Source organism: Arvicanthis niloticus, chromosome 6, assembly GCF_011762505.2.
Source record: "Arvicanthis niloticus isolate mArvNil1 chromosome 6, mArvNil1.pat.X, whole genome shotgun sequence".
Taxonomy (NCBI): domain Eukaryota; kingdom Metazoa; phylum Chordata; class Mammalia; order Rodentia; family Muridae; genus Arvicanthis; species Arvicanthis niloticus.
In genome coordinates this window covers 48,778,370-48,800,121 of record NC_047663.1, presented here as the reverse complement: position 1 = coordinate 48,800,121, position 21,752 = coordinate 48,778,370, and the positions used below count along the sequence as shown (strand labels likewise).

General features: G+C 38.3%; 2 protein-coding genes across 3 annotated transcripts in view; both read left to right on the top strand.

The window, feature by feature from the left end:
* Positions 1–16,493, top strand: part of Ube2g1 (ubiquitin conjugating enzyme E2 G1) — a 74,889-nt gene extending 58,396 nt beyond the window's left edge. Inside the window, exons 3-6 of the mRNA XM_034505908.2 lie at positions 2,182–2,279; positions 6,515–6,693; positions 7,979–8,102; positions 13,542–16,493. Of these exons, the coding sequence (XP_034361799.1) occupies positions 2,182–2,279; positions 6,515–6,693; positions 7,979–8,065 (364 nt within the window). The 3' untranslated portion in view covers positions 8,066–8,102; positions 13,542–16,493. The remainder of the gene's footprint in view (positions 1–2,181; positions 2,280–6,514; positions 6,694–7,978; positions 8,103–13,541) is intronic.
* Positions 16,494–20,232: 3,739 nt separating this feature from the next.
* Ankfy1 (ankyrin repeat and FYVE domain containing 1) overlaps positions 20,233–21,752 on the top strand; it is a 72,289-nt gene continuing 70,769 nt past the window's right edge. For both annotated transcript variants that reach the window (XM_034507031.2, XM_034507029.2), the window contains exon 1: positions 20,233–20,313. In XM_034507031.2, the coding sequence (XP_034362922.1) occupies positions 20,304–20,313 (10 nt within the window). In that variant the 5' untranslated portion in view covers positions 20,233–20,303. The remainder of the gene's footprint in view (positions 20,314–21,752) is intronic.

The following is a 21,752-nucleotide window of genomic DNA, read 5'->3' as shown; positions in this document are numbered from 1 at the left end:
TTACAGATGCTTGTTAGTCTCCATGTGGGTGTTGTGAATTGAAGCCTGGTCTTCTGGAATATCAGCCAGTCCTCCTCAACTGCTGAGTAAGTAATCTCAGACATTTTTTAAACAGAATAAAAGCAATGAAAAACAATATTTATAATTAAAATTTCAACCTGTACTGAAAAAAATGTGCTAAGCATAAAGTTAAAAGGATCCCATATCTTACATCCTACAGTTAATTATTGTTATATGTAATGTGTTGTTCCTGTTGTTGTTATTATTGTTGTCGTCATCATCATCATTTGGTTTTTTGTTTGTTTGTTTGTTTGTTTGTTTGTTTGTTTGTTTGAAACAGGGTTTCCCTGTGTAGCTCTGACTGTCCTGGAACTCTGGAAACCAGACTGGCCTCCAGTGTAGAGCCTGGCTGTTTTCTTTTGAGATAGGGTTCTGCCAATTTTTTTCTTTTCTATATTCTTTTTAAAGATTTATTTATTTTATGTTCATGAGTACACTGTAGCTGTCATCACACACACCAGAGGGCATTGGATCCCATTACAGATGGTTGTGAGCCACCATGTGGTTGCTGGAAATAACTTGAGACCTCTGGAAGAGCAGTCAGTGAGTGCTCTTCTAACCTCTGAGCCAGGTTTTCTGCCCTGCCCCCCCACCCCCTTTTAAGTATACATACATAACAATATCTCCACTCATAATCCCTCACCACAACCCTCCAAGCTCATAACCACAGGGACTAGAGACTCTACTCAAACTTGAGGGAAGAAGAGCAGCTTCTTTTGAGTGATTAACATTACACATAGGCTTAAACAGACCAACACATAGTCGGTAGGATTTGAGCCTTTGCATGGAGAAAAGGATTTCTAGTCCATTGCCTTAACCACTTGGTGGTGACCACAGCTGTGTTTCTATTTTTATGTTAGTGTATAAACATCTGTCCTCATCTTTTAAAAATTACTTGTTAGTGTGAGTGTGCGTAATATGTATGTGGGTGTGTGCTCCACAGCATAGATAAAGAGGCCAGAAGACAAATTTATAGAGTTCTTTCTTTCCATCCAGCTTTAAGAGGATTTTGGTGATAGAGCTCAGGTGTCAGGCTTGTGTCTCAAGTCTCTTTATTTCCTGAACCATCTTATCAGTCCAATACACAACTTTTTTGAGATTGGGTCTTGCTGTGTAGCCCAGGATTGCAGGTGCTAGAATTCCACATGAATATCACCATTTAATAATTTTTGCTTCCTAAGGCTGACGTGGTCTCTTTTAGCTGTATGGATAGTTGTGAGCTGCCATTTGGGTGCTGGGAAGTAAACCTACATCCTCTGCAAAACTAACTGCTCTTAATAACTGAATAATCTCTGTAGTCTCCAGCTAGCATTTATATATTCATCTGCTCAGGGATTGCTATTCTCAGTGGACCAGGTCCTCCCATGTCAATCATCAGTCATGACAGTCTTTCACAGACATTATCACAGGCAAATATGACCCAGAAAATTCTTATTGTTCTCCTTTCAGGTGGTTCTAAGGTCAAGTAGATAATAAAAACTAACCAGGACACAAGTCATTTTCAGAAGTGTTAACTGGGTGGTATATTAGACAGTACAGACAAAGAACATCAATATTGCAGTATTTCTACTCTGGAAAGTCAGTAGTATAAACCTCTTTGGGAGGCCTTTTTATTTACTACTGTCCTTCTAATGAAGTTTAATGTATGATGAAATGAACAAACAAGTAGATAAATAAAAGTGTGGTAGTCTGGTCCCAGATAGGGAAATCACAAAATGTATTCCTAAACCTTAAGATGAGAAAGAGATTGATGAGTATGGCCAGAACAGAGAAGATCATTTGAAACCAATATAGAAAATTCATCAACTTGAGTCATGTAGACAAGATTAAACTTCCTGAATCTCATTTGAAGGCATATACTGAAAAGACTTACACCATATCATCAGTGATCTGATCTGGACACCTCTGTTTCCAAGTGTTCCTTTTATTTTTACTAACTACCTGAGAGTTTAACAAAGCAGTATTTATGGTGGTTTATTAAACTATGTATTTGTATTCAGGAAACTGATTTTTTTGTCTACCTTTTTTATCTTTTGTACCATTTTTATTTGTCTGATTGAGTACTTATAAAGAATAACTTAAATGCATGAACTTGGTTTTTCTTTTCTTTTATTTTTTCAGTGAAGGTGGTGTTTTTAAGGCTCATCTCACTTTTCCTAAAGATTATCCCCTACGGCCTCCTAAAATGAAATTCATTACAGAGATTTGGCACCCAAATGGTAAGTTTTCTAATTTTACTTTCACATTTGCAGATATAATGATTTGTCACTAAAGATTTCACAACTACGTCGGTGATTTTATATTTTTTTTGTGTGTATGATCTTGGAATTGACTATAAATACAAAGGTGGTTTTTTTTTTTCCTCTTCTCCTTAGTTTTCTGCTTTTTTGGAGATGAGGAGTAGCAGGTTTGAGTTCTAGGTCATTCTGGACCTTACTGTATAGCTAATGCTGGCCTTGAACTTTTGGTAATCTTTATGTCTTAGGTTGCCAATTGCCTGGCTTGCAGGCAAGAGCCACTACCACACTATGATTTTTTAAAAATACCTTTTTAAGCTGTGGTCTCTGGGTTGGGAATCTAGCTCAGTTGGTGGAGTGCTTATCTAGCATACAGCAAACCATAGATTTGTTCTCTGACATTACATAAAGTGTGTGTGGTGATGCAAACATGTGATCTTTTAGCTACATAGCAAAGAACATTGTAAAGGTATATTCCAAAATCTTATAGATAGCACCATTATTCATGTTATCTAGAAAGTGGCAATAATACTAGTGTCTATCAGTTGATGAAAGTAAAAGCAAAATATTGCATATACATATAATGAAACATGATTTGATAAAAAGAAAAATGTTTGGTATGATTTGGTTAATAAAGTGAAACCTGATCCCTTGATATCTGTTGGTGTCTCCCCTCACACACAGGCATATATTCATACATGGAAAAGAATTTTTTTTCAAGGAAATGAACAGTTGGAGGCAGTCATTGAATTCATTTAATAATTCCACTTATGAAATGTCTAGAATATGCAACTCTGAAGACTCAAAAGTATATTCATGGTTGCTTAGAACTGCTGGAGAGTTTAATTTTGCTTGGAGGGGAGGTGGTGACGAAAGTTTCTAAAAATGCATGTGCTTTGTTTTTATAACTGAGAAGTGTACTGTATAGAAACAATTGGATCCTATGCTTCAAATAGTTGATTAATGTGATGAGTGTTAAAGTTATTATGGGGATATCTGGTAAAATTGTTCAGTGAGTAAAAGTTCTTGCTGTGTAGGCCTAGTAATCTGAGTTTGATCCCTGGAACCCATATAGAGGTTGAGATTGCATTCTACTAAGTTATGCTTTAGCCTCTACACATGGACTGTGGCATATATGCTCACAGATACACACAATAATAACAATATTATTTCAAAAAGTACTACATGGCAAATAATTGGTGTAGCTTAGATGTATTCCAGTTTAGACTTCTGTCTTTTTTTTTTTTTTTTTCTCTCTCTCCCTTATTGTTGGTTTTATTTGTTTGTTGTTTTGGTTTAGTTTTTTTGGGCTTAGTTCTTTTTTTTATTTATTATGCATACAGTGTTCTGGCTGCATGTATGCCTGCATGCCAGAAGAAGGAACCACATCTTATTATAGATGATCATGAGCCACCATGTGGTTGCTAGGAATTGAACTCAGGACCTCTGGAAGAGCAGCTAGTGCTCCTAACCTCTGAGCCATCTCTCCAGCTCTTGTTCTTTCTTTTTTGAGACTGGTTGTCACTGTGTAACCTTGGCTGGCCTGAAATTATGTATGTAGATCAGGCTGGCATTAAACTCAGAAATTATCCTGGCTTCTAACTCTTAGAGATCTTCCTGCCTCTGCCTCCTGAGTGCTGGGATTAAAAGCATGTGCTGTTCTGCCAAATGATTGTTATTTAAAAGACATTTTCTATTAAAATTGTTGTTATTATGGTGTGTGTGTGTGTGTGTGTGTGTGTGTCTGTCTGTCTGTCTGTCTGTCTGTCTGTCTGTCTATCTGTAAGCTCTCACTGTCTACCCTTGGCTGTCATGGAATTCAAAGAGGCCCACCTGCTTCTGCCTCTTATATTCTAGGATTAAAGGTATGGGCCACCACACTTTATATTATTAATTTGTTCTATGTGTATGGGTGCTTTGCCTGCTTGTAGCTGGGTCCCTGTAGTATATGTGTACCTGGTACCTGAAGAGCCCAAAAGTGGGTGTTGTATACCCTAGGACTACAATTACAGAAGGTTGTGCCACTATGTAGGTGCTGGGAATCAAACTCAAGTCTTCTGGAAGAGCAGCCAATACTCTTTTAACAATGGAGTAATCTTACCAGCCCAATTAATGATTTGGGGCACAGGGAGGGATACAAGGTCTTATGTATTCCAGGCTGTCCTTAATCTTGTAGCTAAGGATGACCTTGAACTACTAATCTTTCTATCTGTTCTCACCTCTTGAGTGCTGGGCTTATATGTGCTGTCATGAATGGTTTATAGGATGCCGGATGTGGGGCCAAGGCTATGCATTCTGGGCAAGTCCTCTTCTGTCTGAGCTACATAGACCCTTTAGTTCCTATCCTTCAAATCTTGATCTTAAGTAGATTCCTTCTGATGGAATTATATACAGTTATTCAATCTCATCTTGAAATTTTCTTATTTTGTAAAAAGTAGAGAAAAACAAAAAAGTTTTGTGCTGAATGTCACAATGTTTAATTCTGTTCTGCCCTTTTTATTTGTTAATTCCATTTTGTTGCATTTCACAAGCCATGGGAATGGGTGAGGAGGAAAAACCTCAGTTACAGGAAAGTTTTTGTATAAATTATCAAAAACATGGGTCTTCGATTACATGTCAGGAGTACTTCTGCTCTACAGTAAGTGGGGCTTCCAGAAGTGCTTGTTGGATTGATTGAGTGATTTTATACACCGTCACCCTATTCCCTTACTCTCCCTACACTCTTTGACCCTGAGTTGGGGTAGGAAGATTGCTAACAAGGACAGTTAAAACTCTTTCACAACAACAACAACCAACCAAACAAGCATACATATGTTATTACTGATTGAAAACTTTTTGTTTGTTTACTTGTTTGTTTTTCGAGACAGGGTTCCTCTGTGTAGCTCTGGTGTCTTGGAACTCATTCTGTAGATCAGGCTGGCCTCGAACTCAGAAATCTGCCTGCCTCTGTCTCCCAAGTGCTGGGATTAAAGGCGTGCGCCACCATTGCCTGGCAGTTGAAAACTTTATATACTAAGAAAATTTATTTATTCTTACTTGTTTTCTTAACTTCTTCAAGAAGAAATAATAGTATTTTTTGACAGAAGAAATTTACTGTGAGAAGTTACTTTTGTTAATAGCTGATACAGTTGTGTGAACATGTTTATAGATTAACACTGTAAGATTTTTTGAGAATATTTATTTTTGGATAAAATAGTGCAAAATGAGATACAGTTGTGTCTTTATCCCTTACAAAATTAAGAATATTTTCGTGTTTCTACTCCAGTGACTTACTATATGGAACTTGCATTTAAAATGAATTTATGAAGTAGACTATGAATATCATTTATTTATTTATTTTAAAGCTTTTGTATTATTTTTAAAAAAGATTTAGATATTTTATGTTTGAGTGTTCTGCCTGCGTGTATGTATGTGTACCATGTACCCATGGATGTCAGAAGAAGGTGTGGCTACCCTAGAACTGGAGTTAGAGGTGGTTGTGAATTGCCTTGTGGGTGCTGGGAATTGAACTTAGTTTCCTCTGCAAGAGCCCCAGTGTTATTAACCACTACAACATCTCTCCAGCCCCTATTTTATTATTTTTAGTGTATGTATGTTTTGCTTATATGTATGTCTGTATACCACATGCATGCAGGTGTTCATAGAGGCCAGAAGAGGGTGTCAGATTCTCTGGGACTGTAGGTTGTGAACTGCCATATGAGTGCTTGGAATCAAACCCAGGTCTTCTCTAAGAGCAGTCAGTGCTTCTAATCACTGAGATATCTCACCAATGTGTGTCTTTCTGTGAGTTTGTTAATTTTCATTATTATATCATTCCCCCAGCCCCCATTTAAAATTTTTATTTGCTGAATTTTGAGGACTATCTTACTAGAATTTGAGAGGAAAATAATATAGGACAACTGTAAATGCTGGGAATAAAGAATTGGAAAAGTAGAAGAGACATGCCTTTGTATGTCCTTTGAATTAGGAACAACAGTGAAGGTCTACAATCAGTTGTAATTTTAAAGAATATAAAATATGCTTAAATATAGCTTATATTCCTACTTAGTTTTTGAAGTGGCGCTTGTGCATTTGGTAAAATCTGTAACATTCTCAAAAGTTAGTAGATTAAATTTAGGAAATCTCCATGTAGGTAATATTTTATATACATAAGTATCACATTTGTAATAGGTTATGTGTAACCAAATTTAAACAATTCTTATTCTATAATTTTACAGTTGATAAAAATGGTGATGTTTGCATTTCTATTCTTCATGAGCCTGGGGAGGATAAATATGGCTATGAGAAGCCAGAGGAACGCTGGTTACCTATCCATACTGTGGAAACCATCATGATTAGTGTCATTTCTATGCTGGCAGATCCTAATGGAGACTCACCTGCAAATGTAGATGCTGCGGTAAGGTATTTGCCTGATAGCTGCTGCTTCCATCCTTTATCCTTTCATTCTCTCGCTTAATAAAACTCAGCTTGAAATTTAATACATGTATGTATCTCTTTGTATCCATATTTTCATACAAATAAAAATTTATAATGTATAATGGATTATTTTGAAATATGTAGGATAAATATGGTTATGAGAAGCCAGATATTGTGTAATATGTAGATACTATGCCATAGCAAATTTCAACAAGTTGGCATGTATTAATTCCTTCACTAATTTTTGTAGTAATAACAGTTAAAATCTACTTATTAGTATTTAAAATAATGGATTTTATTATGATATCATTTGTTCATAAAATTGTAATTGTATCTTATTTTGTCTTGGTTTGAGGACTTTTTTTTTACTTTGAAAAAATAAGAATTAAAAATTACTATTGTCTCTTAATTCTTTGAATTATTATAAGAAAGAGAAATACAGGCTAAGTAGTTTTGTGAGCATTTCTTGGTATCTACTTGTTTATTAAAAATTGGTTTTGTTGTAATTGAACTATGCTGTTGCTCATGCTGGTACTGGTGCCATCCAAGGAGAGTGATATGACGACCATTACTCCTACTTTTGCCGTGTGGTGGGTTGGGGGGAAGGGAGGGAGACAGGAGAGAGAGAGAGAGATATCTGTTTTTTAATTGATTTTGCTTGTTTGGTGGTAGGTGCTTGTTTTTGGTGGTAGGTACACTACTTGTCCTGGCTCTTTGAAGGATAGAAGACAGCCTTGGGGAGTAGATTCTCTCCTAGCATGTGCATCTTCAATCCCTAACTCAGATCATCAAGCCCTTTAGCTATTTAGCCACTTCACTACCCACCTTTTTTTCTATTTTAAAAGAGAATTTGAAGGAGTGGGGGAGAGAGAATTTTTCCAATAGCTGTCATTAGCATAAGAGCCTTCTATTTTTAGTTCCCAGCCTTGTGCTTTAAAAAAAACTTGATTTTGTACCTCGTCAATTTTTTGGCAGGGATGGTATTGGGCTTTGAACCTAGGTCTTCATATGTCTTGGGCAAATGGCTCAGCACCTGAGCTGTATTGAAAATACTATGCCTTGAAAAAAACAATTGTGGCGTGTTTAGGATTAATTTAAAACCAGGTTTAAAACAAGCTAGGCAAGCATGCTACTACTGAGTTACAACCCTATCATAGCATTTTAAGATGTATAATCACAAAAGGATAACATGTACAATTAAAATAGGTAGTTTTGATTATAATAGGTTTACATACAATAATTTGGTTTTATTTTTGTATCTACAGAAAGAATGGAGGGAAGACAGAAACGGAGAATTTAAAAGGAAAGTTGCCCGCTGTGTAAGAAAAAGCCAAGAAACTGCTTTTGAGTGATGTTTATTCAGTAGCTAGTAACTTTACTTATTTCAGGGTGAGTTTATTTTAAAACTGTGCAACTCTTTTATCTTTTTTGCTCAAATGCTATGCTGATTTTTACAGACCATTTGATTTCACTATATGACTTTTATATATTGGCTTCATTTTATTCCTTCAGTTTTGTATACTGTAGTTTGCTGCTTCTCAGAGCTGTAGTATAACCACCTTTTTTCCTCTTGATTTGGGGCACTCAAGTGTTTTTAAGTAGATGTTCTGTATTAAAATAGTTTTATGTTAATATTCTTCTTAATTTTCACTGGTAGTAATGAAAGGTTTTAACTATTAAACCCAGTGCCTTGGCACTTCCTGGATTAGGGTACCCTAACATTGAGCTAAAACCCTATCCTGTATTGGTAACATTTCTGGTAATGAAGATGTCAGTTCGTTCTTTTCATTTTGCCCTTTTTATTTACTTTCTTCATCTACCTTCTTAAATGGGAATTGAGTTATCTTGGACCCTCTTAACGTTGAATATTATATATGGTACCCCCCGCCCTTTTGTATAAAAAGATGTAAAAGCTCGGAAGGAGCCCACTTGTTAGAGTACTTGCCTAGTGTTCAGGAAGCCCTGAGGTCAGTCCCGTTCTAGTTAGCTTTTTTGATGCTGTGATAAAATAACCAACTTGTTGAGTTCTTAATTAGGGTTTCTATTGCTATGATAAAGTACTTTGATCAAAAACAAGTTGGGATAGAAAAGGCGTAATTCATTCTAACGACTCTAAGGTCACAATCCATCACTGAGGGAAGTCAGTACAGGAATTCAAGGTCGGGAGCTTGAAAGCAGTAATTGAAGCAGAGGCCATGGGGAAATTGCTCACTGATTTCCTCCCCATAGTATGCTCAGTCTGTTTTCGTAACTTGAAGCCACATGTCCAGGGGTGGTACCACCTCCTTCCCCCACCCATCTACATCAATCATTAATCAAGAAAATACTGTACAGACTTGCCTATATGCAATCTAATGGAGGCATTTTCCCAACTGAGGTTTCTCTTACCAAATAACTCTAGCTTCTGTTGGGGGGGGGGGGGGGAGAGAATATAATACCAGAACAGCTAGAAGAGGGTTTATTTCAGTTTAGAGATTATAATCCATCATAGAAGGAAACCAGGCACTCAGGTCAGGATTCTGGAGGCAGGAACTTAAAGCAGAAATAATTAGGAATGCCAGTTCTGGATTGCTTACTGTAATTGGCTCATCCTGCTTTCTAATATAACCCAGAACCACATGCCAAGATGTAGCACCATCTACATTGGATTAGGCCCTCCCTTATCAGTCATTAATCAAGAAATTTCTCACAGATCAATCTGTTTGAAGACAGTTCCTTAATTCTCAGGTGACTCTAGCACAGTGGTTTTTAACCTACCTAATGCTGCCACACAATATAGTTACTCATGTTGCAGTGATCCTCACCATGAAATTATTTTTGTCACTACTTTATAATTATAATTTTGCTATTGTTAGGAATTGTATCTGATATGTGACCCCTGTGAAAGGGTCCTTTGACCCCCAGATTGAGAACTGCTGCTCTCGTTTATGACAAGTTGACAAAAACTATCACAAAGATCCCCAGCACTACATAAAACCAGGTGTTGTGGCACATGCTTGTATTTCCATCATAGCAAGAGGACCAGAAGCTCAAGGTTACCTTTGTCTATGTAGCAGATCCAAGACCATCAAGGAATACACGAGACACTCTAAAAAACATCAAAAGAGATTTTATGTTGTATTGCTAACACCATTGAACATCTTTTTTTTTTTTTTTTAAACTGGTCTTTTATATCTTGAAAGGACCAGTGAGGCAAAGTTTCTCTTTTATTAATTATATAATCTGTAGCCACAACTATCTTATATGTAGTAGGGACTCAAAGATGAAGAACTGCCATCTGACATAGAAAAGGGCATGACATAGATGAGTTGATCACATTTTTTTATTTGAATTTAGTGTTGAGGTGACTAAAAACAGAAAGGTGTGCTAGCTGTGGTGATATATGCTTGTGACCCCAGCCCTTAGACACTAGGGCTGGAAGAGCAGGGCTAAGATTGAATTCAGGGTCTTGTGTGGGACTTTGAGTTACATCCCCAGCGCATAATTTCCTTTCTCCTTCCTTGATTCTTTCTTTTTTCTCTCTTCTTTTGCCTTCCTTTGAAGTTCTTTGCTTCTCTTCTTTTTGTGTGATCCATTCTGAGCTAAGGTTTCTTCTACTTTAGGCTCCCAAGGGTTAGTGTTACAGGTGTATACCACTTTACCTAGCTTCTTAACTGCATTTTTTGGTCAGAATTCCAAAGTTAATCCAAATGAGAGGATTTGACAAAATAGTGTACTAGAAATACTGATAGAATTTTATCCAAATTGGAGTGCAGTTAGGGAGAAAAAACCCAAGTAATTTGTAAACACATGTCCTATGGTGTAGTTGTCAAAGCTGGGAAAGCTATAGCACATAGCTTCACAGAGACACATAAGCTTGCAGCACCACATGGCAAGTTTTAAAGATACCTCAGTAGAATTTGTAAATTATAACTGATAGAATGAAATATATCATCCAGCAGCTGAAATATATAGTATAGTTAGCCACATAGTTATGTCTCAAAAGCATAATTTCATCTACTCATTTAGCAACTTATAAGTGTTACATGCATGGGTGTGTGCATGTGTCAGAATGTTTAACTTTGTTTGTTTTAAAGAAAGAGAAGTGGAGCCAGACGTGGTGTTATAGGCCTTCAATCTCAGCATTTGGGAAGCAGAGGTAGGCAGATCTCTTGAATCTAAGGCCAGCCTGGTCTACAAAGGGAGTTGCAGGACAGCCAGGGCTACACAGAGAAACCCTGTCTCAAAAAATGAGAGTGGGGCTAGGGCTGGGAAAGAGAGAGAGCGCGAGAAAGAAAGAAATCAATAGTAGCTATTCCTCAGATTGTTTTTACTTGAGTGATAGAACTTACTGGAACAATTCCTGTAAGTGAGAACCTACCTGTATTATTGTGCTCAAAAACAAAGGTTTTTCTTTTTGGGAACAAATTGATCTGCCATTGTTGTTGTTGTTCCTTTCAAAAATGTTGTATAAACTCATAAAAAATTAACATTTTAGTAATAAAGTAAGCAGAATCCTTAAGATTTTTGAATATAAGCATCTCCAGATTTGTGTATTAAGAAACCAGAATAGGAACTGGGAGTATAGTTAATAGAGTGCTTGCTGTGTTCAAGCATGAACACCTAAAGTTCTGACACCTAGTACCCAAAACGTGACATCACTCACCTTTTTATTCTGGTGCTGAGGAGATGACCAGAGGCAGATCATCCTGGAGGTTATTGGCCAGCCTGCCTAGTGAAATTGATGAACTCCAAGTTCAGTCAGGGACCCTGTAAGATAAGTTGCCACCATGATACCATGATTGGATAAGGAACTTGCTGCTAAGCCTGACTGCCAGAGTTATTCCCTTAACCAACATGTTTTTAGAACCTATTTCTGAAAGTTCCTACTTCCCTGATCGCCACATGCACACATCCTTTATATATATACACAATAATAAGTGTTTGTAAAAATTGGGAGGGGAAAACTTGGAGAATACCGAGGAAGACACCTGATGTCAACATTCGGTTTCCATATACGTGAATGTGTGTGTAGTAACCTGTAAACCCTCATTTCTTCCCCCTCACAGACAGAGTAGAAGCAGAAATAAGGAAGTGGTTGTTTGAGGTAAACAAGTACATTTGATATATTCGTAGTCTTTTGAAAGTGTGGACTACTTAACAACAATAGAGAAGTTATAATGAGGACATAGTTACATGGCTTTCAGGTCAGCACCATTACTTGAAATTATATACAGTAATTATGTTTCCACATTTATCTTTTCTAGAAAAAAATTAAGACTTTTGGAGTAAAGCTATTCTCTGGACATAATTTGACCAAATGGAGTTTGGCTAGATTATCCTAATTCACTGAGCAACATCATGCTCCTGATAGCTGTTTCTGGTAGTCAGAGGCTAAGTTTGGTGATTGTAGTTATTCAGTGACTTGGCAGTCTGGCTCTAAAATTTCTCATTGTTTATATCATAGGGGGATGATTATAGAATGTCTTACTCTATCTAGTTCTCTTTCAGACCTGGGAGGTTGTTAGCCAAACTTTAATTCTGGGAAAACATTAGGTAATATTAACTCAGAAGGTACACTTGTGTAACATCGTCCTTTGAGTTTTAGTATATGTCTTTTTATATTTTCTACTAAGATATATTTGTGTACATACACAAGTTAGAAATAATGGAATGTGATTCTGAGGAAAAGTAAATTTATGTCTGTTGCATCTCATTTCATTCTTTGCAGGAGTAGGGTGGGCAACTGGTACAATTCTATTGCCACAAAACTTAGATGTAGTTTCATGTTTAGACTTTTTCCTAGGAACTCTTTAATTTGTGACTCAGTTATATGTAAGACAGATTGTCTCATACATTTCTTCCTCCAGTAGAACTTTTGGTATGGTTGAATTTTGAGATGATTATAAGATAAATTTTAGTTTTGGCTTTATAATTTACCAAACTTCATATCTTGTATGACTTGGCTTTTCTATTTGAATTTTATGACTTGAATCCCTAGAGGAAAAATTTCTGGTTGCATTTATCCAAAATCGTGCTTGGCATTAGATGTAGATTTCTGGAAACATTTGTTGTAGTGGTTTAAATGAGAATGACACCCCCACCCCCACCCTCACAACTTCCTCCGGGACTGAATGTTTGGTCCCTAGTTAGTCAGGCTGTTTGGGAAGGATTAGGAGTTGTGGCTTTGGAGGAAGTATGCCACTGGAGGAGGGTTCTGAGGTTTCTAAAGCCCCCACAGTCTTAGTTCTCTTTCTTTCTACCTCCTACTTCTGGATCAGGATGTAATTAATCTCTTAGCTATTGCCTCAGCACCATGCCTTCCTGCCACCATGTTTCCCTCAATGACAGTTATGAACTTACCCTCTGAAACTGCAAGCCACAAAGGAACTTTCATCTATCTATAAGTTGCCTTGGTCATGGTGTTTTATCATGTAGAAAAAACAGCTAAGACATGGGGAAAATTCTCTTTGTGTTCTGTCCCTGTAATGTGTATTTTCAAAGTACACATTTTAGAATAAATGTTCTGCAAGGATCCACTCATAAATGGGATTGTAAAAGTCCTTTAATCATATGCTTTGTTTTTGTTTTAAACTAGAAACTCATTTTTAGCTGTGTAATCATATCCTACTTTTCTGCACAGGGGGGAAACTTCATGTGATGATTTCACTACTTAGCACACCATAAGCATTTGATATGATGGTAGGGTTTTTTGTTGTTGTTGTTTTGTTTTGTTTTAAACACATGTGTTTAAAAATTTTTTGATCATTAATATATAATTAATATAGTTCTAGTCAGTTGATTTGTTGTTTATAACTTTATTACATAATGCTGTTTGTTTTGTCATAGGTCTCCAATTGAGAAACATGGCACTGTTTTTCCTGCACTCTACCCACCTATTGCTGGACTTCTGTTGTAACAAGTTGGCAAACTCTGGCTGGAACTGGGCTGCAATAAAACATGCCAGTCATTAATGCTGACAAGAGCCTAACAAGTGCCAACTTACAGATGATTACGCATTTTGAATTCTAATGAACTGTTTTAACCTTCAGGAAGAATTGTAAAGACCTGTACATAGCACAACATGATCCGGATAATATATATACTGTTCATGTACATCCACAAACACACCTTGTACCAAATAATGCTTTCTTGTAGTAGAATAAGAATCGTGTAAATTCTAAAAGACTTTAGCAGGTTTTCTTTTCCCATTCATCGTTTTTTATCAGTTCAAAAAGATTCCTTAAAGCATGTCAGGTGAAAACCAATAAGGATTAAAAGTTTCCATATAATTTCCTTTAAACCATTGAGTCTTTCATTACACTCTTTCCATTTACTAATCTTTTATATTTTCTTTGTTTTGCCACACTCCCCTTTCCTTTTATCTCTTCTATCTGCCAGAAAGTTCTCAAATCATTTAGTTAAAATACTGAAATACTAGTAAATTACTTGATTTTCTCATGATGACTTCAGAGGTGGGGTCATCACTAGGTGCTTTGTCCTTTTTGTACTCTGATTCACCCATCTCTTGGATTGGATGTAGCAATAACATTTTCTGGCTGTTGAGAGCTCTTGATCCTAGTCATTATCTCCTGAGAACTTTAAAAGAAAAAAAATGCAAAGTCTGTTCTAGGTTCATCTTAGTGAAATTTATTCCAAACAATACAAAAATCCAGATTTGGTTTTATTTTTATCCTTAAGTTGTCTAATATTAAGGTTGGATGAATATAGCATGCTCAGCTACAGGCTTTCTACATCTGGGATTGCTATTAAAAATGCTATTTGTCCTATTACCCTTCTCCTTAGTCCACATTTGTTTCTTCTTACAGCAGATTTTCCTCACCTATTGTACAAAGAAATTGCGATGTATATTTTCATGTAATTTGATTTTGGAATTTTGTCACCTTATGTAGTGAGTTCTTCCAAAATATAATTTTTTTCCAATAATTGTCAAGTTGTTGGCTTTTATTGTATTAAATGAAGGTTATAGTACTGAATACCAGAGAAGTGCAGTTTAGAAAAATCTCAGGTTGATTCCTTATGCAAACAAACTGAATACTTGAAAATCTCATGGCCATGGCAGTATACTATTGGGTTCTGTCTAGATTCTTTATTTGAATCTGAAAGTATTACAGGGGAAAGTCCTTTGCTAACTGACGTACAGATTTTGTCACTGACATAGTGTACTTAGATTTGATTTTTGAGGGTAAGTACATTTCCTAAGCAGTTTTATAAAACAACTTATGTGATGGGTAAAATTAGTACATTAAATGTTGAAGACAGGCAGACCTAAGCTGCTGTCTGGTTTTAGCTGAGAATGGGAAGTTGAGCTAGAGCATAAAACACTACCTGTTACTTGGTACTGTTTGAGTGTGAGAGTAGGTGTGGTCTGCCCTTGGGGTTTGGATAAATCTTTTGGCAGAAGAGGGAATGAAAGGATTCCTGTTGGTATCGGACCTTTCAACTTCTTATGTCTTTTTAAAGCAGAGGGGAAATGGATCAGATGTGGCTATGATACAGCAACATTTTAAAATCAGTTTTCTCAGAAGCATTGTAAAATCCTATAAACATGAAAACCCATAAATGTGTAGCAACTGTGAACACCTTGGTTTCATTGGAGCCCAAAAATCTTCAAGAACTTTTAGACACCTGTTCCCCAACCCAGACTAGAAGAGTCATTCTACAGTGCTACTGTCCTCCTATAAGGGACAATCAGAAATTGTTCCCACACTGGTTGCTTTTGCAAATGTGGAGTTGCATTTTTGGTCTTTTATTGCTGTGATTCTAGCAGTCTGTTGATTTCAAATCCAGGGTTTGACTGCTCATCAAGTAGTAAATTAGTAACTCAGGGACAACTATTTCTGAACTTATAAGTGGCACTGTAATGTCTTTACCTTTGGATGACCATGTGTTTCTTTGGGCTAGATCAAGGACTACTGGAAAGGTAGGGATTGCCTTTCTCCTGAAGCTGTTTCCCCTTATGGTGTCCTGAGCATTCTCTACACATGAAACTGAAGCCTAAGTGTTAGGACTTGCTTTTCTATCAGAGGTGTCATCTGTGCCTTTCCTAGTGTTCATCTGACAATATGGATTTCAATGCCTCTACATTTGACTTAAACTCACACTCAGGTGGCACTAAACCAAGTGGCATTTGTCCCATTAATGCATCATCATTAGTATGAGGCAATTCTGTTTTAGAAAAAGTCCCATCATTACCCCAAAACCCTGCCACCTACGCCACCCATCAGCTACTCCCACCAAATCCTTTAGATTATAGAATTGTTGGCTGATAACTAATTTGTTCAGAGTTCTTGTAGAGGATTGCAAATTTTAGTCTTTTTGTAATGGGATAAAATATTGATGGCTTTATGACCTCAGCGTTTAAAATTCACATGGAGTTGATTTTCTTGTCATTAGAAGGTAATGCTTGAACATTTGATTTTTCTATTCTGTGATACCTGGGTGTCATACTATCTTTTAATGGCCTTTGGTCCCAGTTGTGAAATTTTATTTATATGCTCATTCATTCTCTACAAACCTGCCCCGTTGGGTCTTGGTGCCTGTGTATCATTGTCTGGTCTCTAGTTGGTGGAATTACCCTTTTTTGTACTGCCACTTCTCAACATTTTTGAAGTTTGACATAATGTTGCTTCATTCCAGTTTTTTCTTTTTTTTAGTTCTGTAATTTGTTGACTGTATTTAACTATGTGAGCTTTTTTTGTGATGTTTACTGTATTGTAAAGCACCTTAATCATGTGATGGGTGCTCTATAAATCAATAAATGATGACTTAGAGGCTGTATTATGAGCTATTTTGGTTTTAGGTTGCAGGTCTCAAGCAAGTTGTGGGATGCTTTATATATAAACAGCATATAATACCAAATGATACACACACAGAAACTTTGATGGATTCATAAGCTTTATTTAAAGGAACTTGAAAGCAGGACTTGACTTCCAGTCTGATAAAATGCTCTTTAAATTTCCAGTGCATGGTCAATTATCAGAGTTTCTGTTCATGGTGACTTAGAGGCTTGAAGTGAACATTTGACAAAACAATTATCGGGGATCTGACTTGCTTAAACTAGGCTAGTTCTACTTTAGAGACTAGTGAATTTATGAGGAATCTAGACTCAGATGTGAACTGGATGAAACCACCTCCCCTCTAAACAAATTGCCATCCCTGCCAGGTATGATTTAGTGAGTGGCAAAAGAGATAAGACTGAACTATTCTCTTAAAGATAATAGTATCTACTCGTCTTGAGTCTTCAGATAGTTTATATGCATTTAGTGGTAGAAATTGATAACTAAATGTATTGATGATTATGCTCATCTGTAAGTTTCTAGTAGCTGTTTGGCCTCTTCCTTATAAACTGGAAGAATATGGAGCCAGATATCTTAGAGCTAAATTAGAAACAAGAAAATTTAACCCTGATAAATATATTTGGAATAAAATTGCTATAGAAGGAACTAGATGCTGCCCCTGAACTCTATGTAGAAATCATTAGGTTAATAGCAGGTAGTTCTATTTGCTGCTTCAAATGCAAATGAACAGATGTTGACTCTTAATAATATATTCTTTTTGCTAGGCACTAGGCTCGCAAGGAACTTTTCTCCATAGCCCTCAAGAAGATAAAGAACTACCTCATTCAATTTAAACTTTATTTTTCTGGAAGCTTGCAGAACTTGCCAGAATTTAGTTTGTAGAGAAAATTACTTTCTGGGTATGGTATTTCTGGTTGGTTGGTTTCAGGTGTGCAGTCCAGCTGCCAAGGTAGGCTTAGATTTGCTGAATTGGTACCTATACACTGACCGTTAGTGACATGATCACAGACTTTTGAATCCTGTTCACTTAACAGAAATAAATCGCCGGGCAGTGGTGGCGCACGCCTTTAATCCCAGCACTTGGGAGGCAGAGGCAGGCGGATTTCTGAGTTCGAGGCCAGCCTGGTCTACAGAGTGAGTTCCAGGACAGCCAGGACTACACAGAGAAACCCTGTCTCGAAAAACCAAAAAAAAAAAAAAACCAGAAATAAACAGCTTTCAATAGCCAGACATACACAACAGAAAGTTGTAGGCAAGAAAAATGACTTCTTGCAGCAGTATCCACTTGAAATAATTAAGAGGCTGAGGGTGTTATCCCAGTGTCAAAGGACTTGCCTAAATGTTTAAAGCCCTAGCACCACAAATACACAAAGGGCTGGGGAGATGGCTCAATTTGGTAACGTGTTTACCATGCAAGCATGATGATCTGAGTTTAGATCTTCAGCACAGCAATGCTTACCTAAAATTCTAGTCCTGGGGAAGCAAATTTAGGAGGCATTTCTTGGTTTGTCAGTCCAGCCATATATGTGAGCTCCAGTTTTAATGAAAGACTATCAAAAAATAAAGTGAGCTGGGTGTGTTGGGGTATATCTTTAATTCTAGCACTCTGGAGGCAAAGGCAAGTGAATCTTTTGTGTTTGAGGCCAGTCTGGTCTACAGCAGGAGTTCCAGGACAGCTGGGGCTACACAGACCCTCTCAAGTACCATTCAGTCTGCTGGATCATATGGTCTAAGTGGTAGAGCAGCTTGCACAGCAGCCTGGACCTGTTGAAAAGCCTTCTATTCCAGGACCCGCACAAAGCTAGCAGCTTTCCGAGTGACTTGGTAAATGGGCCTGAGCAATACACCAAAGTGCGGAATGTGCTGTCTCCAGAATCCAAATAGACCCACTTAAAAAAAAAAAGTGAACTACACTTTCACACATACCCTATAAAAGAAAACAGCACTTGAATGCTCACAAAATCTCATTCCTAACAAAATAAACCATGTTTTTATTAAACAAGCTTCTTTATAGCAGATTTTGCTATCTGTGAATCATAAAGGATCTGGCCAAATTCTTAGAAGGATAATCCAGGGCAATAGTATCTCAACTAGAAAAAGTTTGGATACCTCTTATCCTGGCAATTGGAAAGGGAAAGCAGAATGATCAGGAGTTCTAGATCAGTCTGTACTCCATGAGACCAGTCCAAAAAAAAAAAAGAAAAACAAAAAACAAAACAAACCCAACCAAACCAAAAACCTGGCTCAGATTAATTTTACTGGGGTTGCAAAGTAAGACAAAGAGAAAACGAGATGTCAGCTATGACAGCACTTTCCAACCAGTTAAGTCATGTTAGTGTTAGGAGCTTGAGTATTTTAAGGGGATTAAAGAGCCTGTTTATGCTCAAAGCTGGTTTATCAAGCCACCTAAAGATCTCAAAAAACTCACATTTGGCACACCTATGACCCATCCTCAGCAAGACAGTGAAGCCTCGAGCTCTGGCACTTCTATTGAAACTAACAAATACTGTTTCTTTAATCACATGCCACTTACCCAGGGCCACTACTCTAAACATTTGCCCTGTTATTAACTCCTGTAGTCTGCTACAGTTGGAACATCAGTTTTTAGTACATAATTGTTTTAATGTATTTCAGTGTTCTCTCCTCTTCCATTTTCTAAGTGTTTGTCAGCCAGGGTCATCTTTTCAAAATTTTAACCATTGGCCTTACATTTTTATAATCTGAACTCAAAATTCCTTCATTATTCCATTTCATTGCCCACTGATGCTTTAATTGTGGCAGATCTTCCTAAAAGCTGTTCTTTAAGGCACTACTTAACTGTTGATGCATTATTTTTATTCTCCTGAATTAAAGAAACCCTTTGTTGACCTGGCGGCCTCAGGCATGCTAATTACACGTTAGTTATACTGGCCAAGAAAATGTATTTATGGCAAGTGTGGTGGCACTTGTGGTGGCGATTAAAGAATCACAGCACTCCAGGCAGAGGCACTAGGATCTCTCATCAGTTTCAGGCCAGCCTCGTCTACATAGTAAGTTCCAGAACAGCCAGGGTTATGTAAAGAAATTGTGTCTCAATTCCCCACTCTATCCCACAGCCCCCACCTCCCACCCCCGCACCAAAGGCGTGTTATCTAGGAATGTTACCTCTCTATTTTGCTATTATCAAAACATCTAATTCTCACATTCGCAAAAGGTTTAAGCTTCTGGTTTACAATCTGTCTACCTTTCCCATGGCCTTCTTATTTCTATTCCATGGCCCTGTGCTAAGCGTTATTAGCTCCTAGTGTTATTTGGCGTTGCCACTTTGATCTCAGGGATCTCAGAATTTGCTTCATAACATTGGTCTTTAATTATAGAGCCTTGCAGTTTTTGCGACCCCTATTTCAGTAACCAGTGTGTTTGCCAGGTTTGACAATCCAAGTTGTAGTCTGGTTTGGGCCATAAAATTCCCAAAGTTTTCTTTGGAGAAAAGTTTTCGGACAGCTTCACACGTCACGTGGTTACAAAGTAACTTAAAGATCCCCAGTCCCTGCCTCAGAATAGTCCACGTTCGTTCTGCGCTGAGGGCCGCCTGGAATACGAGAGAGACTAGTCAGCGCTTGTCAAACCTTCCAAAACAATGAAAGGGGGTTCGGCTCTTCCTCCTAGTGCAGCTTCCCGCTCCACTTTCATTCACCCCTTGTCCGCTCCGGCTCCTCCTTTTGCCACGCCTCTACCCAGTTCTCGCGAGACTTGATAACTCCGTTCGGCCAGCATTTATCGCGAGGCTGTAGGCAGGGCCGGGCCCGACATGGCGGAAGGTAGGGTTTTTGTGGTGCGGCGCGGGAAGACGCGAAGCTGTAGGGGCGCCACTGTCCGGGCACAGAAGCCCCAGGAGGGATTGTCCGTGTGTGGTTGCACGGGGCATCACGTGTCTCGCGAGCCTTCCTACATAGTGTTTCGGGGCTCCCCGGGCTGGGGTTCTCAGCGCCGTTCCTATGGCAACGCCCCTCCCGCAGTCTGTCTTTCCCCCCCACCCCCAGCCCCTTCGATCCCGGTAGGCTCAGAACGGGAAAGGAGTCTGGTGCTGGGAGCGAATGCACCCGCGGGGCTCGAGAAGGCTATTGAGGAGGCTGGCTCCTTGTGCCAGCGATGCTGGAACGGGGAGGGAAGTGCCCCTCTCCTTAGGAAATCGAAACTGCTGTCATGGCAGGTCCTGCATCCGGAAGGGTGCATCTCTTGCCTGCGGAAGAGCTTAGGACTCTTCCTTGGAAGAGGTCGGGAAGAGCCAGGACTGCAACTGGACAACGGGCTTCTTGGGCGTGCGCTGTAGTCTCTAGGCTTTTTGGCAACTCTGGCACACCAAGATTCTCTGAGGTTTACAAAGGGGACAAGAGGAGAGGTTTCCTCAGCAAGGGAGTTGACCAAGGTCACACTGCTTGAAGGAGGTGTGCTAAAGCCAAGCTTCGGATCCTTTACCTCCTGCTTCAGTCCTTACCCTCTTTTTTAGGATACTTTATGACACTGCAGGTAAAGGCATCTGGTTTCCCAGGTGCAGCCTCCCTTAAGGAATAATGTTAGGATTTCTGCTTGTCATAGTTTTACTGTACAAGTGGGGAAGAAAGCCCTGAGATAATGAGTGATCAGTGATATTAGACCTGGCCTGTGTGCTTCATCTGTGTACCCCATTGTTGGAGAAAAATACTTACTGTTGGACTTTATTGAGTGGCTGAAGATTACTTGATCTAGACCTGGCTTATTTTGTTTTTGTCTTTTGTTTTTATTTTTTGGTAAGCTTTGATTAAACCCATCTTGATCTGAGATTTGGGTAGTGTGACAGTCTGTGTAGTCTTCTCAGATTTGAATTAGGTTTGAGAATAATATGAAGTGGTCCTGCCAGGTATGCTATTTGCCCTTTCTAGCTAAGTGAACTGAGGTCAGAGTCATGGCTGAGACTGGATCCACTTTTCATTTTTACTTTTTCTACCATGTTAAACACCTTGGAGGTGGAATCTCAGGTGGGCACTGTCTAAAGAAGAGGAGGAAGCAAAGGGACTGACAGGGCTGGGTGTGGTGATGCATGCATGCTTGTAGTTCATTGGCACTTGGGAGGTTGGAATCGAAAGGATCAAGACTTAAGGTTACTCACAACCTACTTGGAGTGCATGAAACCCTGTCCAAAAAAGGAAGTAGATGATTTTGCAAACTACAGAATGTTGTGTACCTGTTGCTCAGTAGTGAGGTTTGGGAGGAAGGTTTA